At 44.9% G+C, this 4606-nt stretch overlaps 1 protein-coding gene across 1 annotated transcript; it reads right to left on the bottom strand.

The window, feature by feature from the left end:
* Positions 1-273: 273 nt before the first annotated feature.
* Positions 274-4556, bottom strand: l2hgdh (L-2-hydroxyglutarate dehydrogenase). The gene is made up of 10 exons (XM_062469162.1): positions 4339-4556; positions 3837-3952; positions 3590-3741; positions 2706-2837; positions 2399-2561; positions 2267-2301; positions 1974-2141; positions 1622-1779; positions 1366-1497; positions 274-1229 (listed from the first exon to the last, which is right to left on the bottom strand). Exons 1-10 carry the CDS (start codon positions 4431-4433, stop codon positions 1034-1036), a joined length of 1347 nt encoding a protein of 448 aa, XP_062325146.1. The 5' UTR covers positions 4434-4556; the 3' UTR covers positions 274-1033.
* Positions 4557-4606: the final 50 nt, after the last annotated feature.

The following is a 4606-nucleotide window of genomic DNA, read 5'->3' as shown; positions in this document are numbered from 1 at the left end:
TCCGTCTGCGTCTGCGTATGAAGATACCCAGTTCGGTTAATGCACGAGTCGGGAAGAAACTCGATTGAGGGCTGCCGGTTACGAAAATGAAAATGGTTCATACAATCTATTAACGTACATTATTTCGTTTTACGTAATCTAATAACTAAGAAAAGCGAAACGCAATGCTTGGATTTCATAGAATATCATCAAAGAACAAACATGATGAAGTTGGAATGGAACGAATCCTTTGCTTCAGGACTGTCGCTGATGAGTGAAATTAGATAAACATTTTTGAATTCCCTCAGTGTAATAAAAATGCAAACACAGTGGTGATACGTGACACTTGTAGAAATGTCAGACATAAAAATAAATAAAAGTCTGACACCCTTCAATAGTCAGTTTTCTTGCAGGAAGACTGCCACCAAGTGGACACATAGGCCTACTTCTTCTTGCTTTGAGAAAAAAAACTTAAGACAATGCAATAACTGAAATAATTGAAAGAAGAGTTGATTCAACGTGTCAAGGTGAACCCTTCATAAAGCCAATACATCTCATCAGAGCAACAATATATTAATTTGAATTACAAGTTGTCTGTATGTACATAATCTAATGATATCTAAAAACAAAGGTTCAAGTTTACCAGTTTCTTTGACACAACAGCATATATCAGTTCAGTAAAATATGGACACTGTAGCAGCATAAATCAAACCATTATCTGATATAAATCAATAAGCCACTGATACATTCTCAGAAGCCAATCCAAGTCATATTTCAATGGTAATTTGTCATAGCAATATCTATCAAAAATATATCTTCAAGTTATTAAATACAATCCATAATGTCTGGAACCAACCACATTTCATCTGTGTTGTCTACAAAAAATATCTTTATCCATTACAATGGGTTTATTATTGATGATCTTCAGGAAACTAGAAAGAGGATTTTCTCTCCTCTGAGGAGTACAAGGAAATCTGTCAGTGTCCACATCATATACCCATGGGAGTGCTCTGGTTGCGAGCTCAAACTTCCCTCTTACAGCAGTATCTGGTCTCTACAGTACGAAGCGCTTCTCCACCTCATCTGCGATCATCTCTGCAATAGCCAGGGAGGAGGTGGCTGCAGGCGAGGGAGCGTTGCGCACATGCAGCACTCTCCCACCCACATCCCCCACCCCGCCGTCAAACACAAAGTCATCCACCAGGTTCCCCTCACGGTCCAGAGCTTGAGCGCGTACCCCTGCGGGACCCCTGAAACAGACATCAACCCCAGTGAAACAACCATGACAGAACACTGCAGGAAGCAGTTTTGGTTCCTACTTTTTCTCTTGAATAAATGTACTTTTTCAATGTACTTTTTGTGTAAATTGAGGCTAATTGTGCTTACCTGAGCACATCACTCAGAGAGAGTTCTGGGATGTATTTCTGTAGGATTTTAACCTGAGCACCAATAAACAGCCCTCTGTACATCTCTCCAACACCATACACCATGTTTTTCAGCACTAGTTTCTGGAGGCCTCTGTAAAATAGAGCCGCACCATTTAGTAATAGAGAATACAGTATATGAATTATTTAACAAGGATGAAGGAGAGTCATATTGTGACTGCCTAATGAGAACACTACTTCCATGTACTGTATGTTACCTGAAAGAAATCGCATCTCCAAAGTCTCTGGCATTAAAGTCATTTACTTTGTAGCCCTCCCGTTTGAAGGCTAAGACGGCGTTGGGACCAAGCCAAACACTGCCATCCATACGAGGAGTGAAGTGGACTCCGAGGAATGGGAAACGAGGATCCGGGACCTACACACATACAGCTTTTCATCAGGTATTCATTTAGCAGACGCTTTCATCAAAAGCCAAAGAGAGGAGGGGATTTTAACTTGTGAACTCTTGATCTGCAGTCAAATGCTCCACCTCTGAGCTGTAATGATTTCTCTCATAACGCAGGGTGATCAGAAACAGCTTTCGAGTGCACTTAAACGTTCAGTACTAACCGGGTAGATATTGCCCTTGACAAGGTAGTGCTTTTCTGGCTTCAGGACCAGGTAGTCCCCCCTGAAAGGCACAATCCTGGGCTCTGGGCTGCAGCCAGAGATCTGGGACAGGCGGTCAGAGTACAGGCCTCCGCAGGTCAGGACGTAGCGGCATCTCACCTCCCTGCCCTGGTGGTACAGCACACACACTGCTTCAAAATCATCATGCTTTCTTTCTCTCTGTATGATGTATACATTTTGTCTCTCTCTTTCTCACTCTCCTTATCTTCTATACACATACAGTAGTTGCCTACCTTTGTTTCTCGGATGACGATGGGATATTTAATTCCTGAAAAAAACAGAAGTGTTCAGCAATATTAATCAGTGAGGACACAGTTTAAGTGTATTTGTTTACAGAGTGCTGGGGTCTACATAAGTCCACACACCCTCAGTGCTTGTAGGTGAGCTCTCTCTGGCCATGGCCATGTCGCTGGCCTCATATTTAGTCACCACTGTCCCTCCAGCCTCTTGGAAGTCTCTTCCATAAGTCAGAGACACTAGTCTCCAGTCTACAATGCCAGTGTAGGGAGAATCCAAGGCCATCACTCCCTGGAAAGACAACTCACGATTACATTCACACTTACTGGATTGATTGTATTAGGTTTAGTCTCAATGAGACTTAATCCTGATCTGTTATCATCAACAGTGTCAAGCACAAAAGCAACCTCTAAAAATGGTAACCTGGTCCCTCACCCTGCAGTACGGCTCGCGCTCCCGGATCCCCCTGGCGTCAATCACGCTGAGGTCACGCACTTTGTTCTTCAGCCCCCGCTCGTACAGGGCTCGGAGTCTGGGGACCTCCTCTTGTCGCACGGCAACGATGAGCTGTCGAAACAAGTACACCCCCTCATGACGACGCAACAACACCCAAGCAACAACACCCAAACAACGCTCCCACAATGCCCTACGCGAGCGTCAATGCCCGGTTTCATTGAAATTGAATTGGAAGCCGACACACCGACCGCTCCGCTGTAGTGGACACGCACCGTTAGGCCTACACTGCCGCTGTAGTGGACACGCACCGTTAGGCCTACTCTGCCGCTGTAGTGGACACGCACCGTTAGGCCTACACTGCCGCTGTAGTGGACACGCACCGTTAGGCCTACACTGCCGCTGTAGTGGACACGCACCGTTAGGCCTGCAGACACTGCGTTGACCAGGCCAACATTAAAGCGTAAATTGCAGCGAAAACCGGTTTCCCAAATGTAGGCTAATTAGTGCTTTGGACAGCACACCTGTTACTATAAGTGCACAATGGGTTGATAAATTATCAGGTTGTTCATGTGCGCACAATCCCAAATTAAGAATCTATGAAGACAAACATGTAATTGGTCGTTCATTAATCTGAGAAACGTTGCGTAGGCCTACGTTGTTTTCCCGTTTTCTCGGTATGCATACTTTTACGGATGAATTTACAGAGTTTGATATGTGGCCCCTGAAGAAGAGAATTTCTTCAATTCAAAGGGTCAACTTGTGTTTACCATGCACTGTTTACCATCAAGTCAACACACTTTTGTCTAGTCCTCAAGGAGTGCATATGGATATCTTGGATTATTTGGCATCCTGTTATTACATACCTTCCCACATCTCTTGTAAGGAATGCCCTTCTTTTCTAAGTAGTCGTAGGCTAGGTTGGCCCCTCGCACACACAGTCTGGCCTTCAGGGAACCGGGGGTGTAGTAAATCCCACTGTGGATGACTCCACTGTTGTGTCCACTCTGGTGCATGGCTGGTTGTCCGAGTAGCACAAATGAGAGGTGTGGATATGAGACAGACAAGACATCTACAGTCATGCAAAGCAGAGCTACTCCCATCCCTACTCACCCAGCTCTTTCTCCTTCTCCAGCAAAACAAAGCTCAGTGTGGGATGTCTGAGAATGAGCTCCCTGGCCGTGGCCAGACCAACAATGCCACCACCCACCACAGCCACATCATAAGCACTGAAAGAAAAATTTACAGTCACTGTTAGCTGTGGAGAATCCCGAGACCCACAACAGTTTTGTGTAAGGCCTCGGACCCTGCAACGCCTCGCTGTTCCGCAACCGTCAAAATGTTTACCTATAGCAGGCAGATTAACGGGCACTACGTGCGTGCGTGACATTTTTGCTAAGACGAGAACTTTGGTCTTTCCTCCGGGAACCTGTTATAACTGCAGTTACGGAACAGAAGTTCCGCTAACTATAGTTTTGGTACAGTTCTTCACAATTGTCCTAGAAATGAAAGAGCTGCATATTTCCTTTTCTCAATGTAGACAACGTAAAGGCAACCACAGCAACAAATGTTATTCAAACAACCATGGCAAAACGCACAGCTGTAGCCTACTCACTTGTGGAGGTGTCTCGCTGTAAAACAGCACGTCGAGAGCTTTGGCTTTGTAGCCAGTAACGCTGCGACTGCACTCGTTTTTAAAGTCCTAATCATTTTGGTCGTTACTAATGACCTTATGCTTCAATAACCATTATCCTGATTATAGAACTACTTGCTACCATAAACCTGTCATTACTGAACCTCGCAGGTTAGCTCTCTGCTGTCAGGACACTCGAAGCTCCACCCACTTGATGCCCCACCCACTTTGACGTTCACCAATAGGATAG

The sequence above is a fragment of the Osmerus eperlanus genome, chromosome 9 (genome assembly GCF_963692335.1).
Source record: "Osmerus eperlanus chromosome 9, fOsmEpe2.1, whole genome shotgun sequence".
Classification (NCBI taxonomy): domain Eukaryota; kingdom Metazoa; phylum Chordata; class Actinopteri; order Osmeriformes; family Osmeridae; genus Osmerus; species Osmerus eperlanus.
The sequence above is the reverse complement of the archived record's forward strand: the minus strand, read 5'-3'. Positions and strand labels throughout refer to the sequence as shown.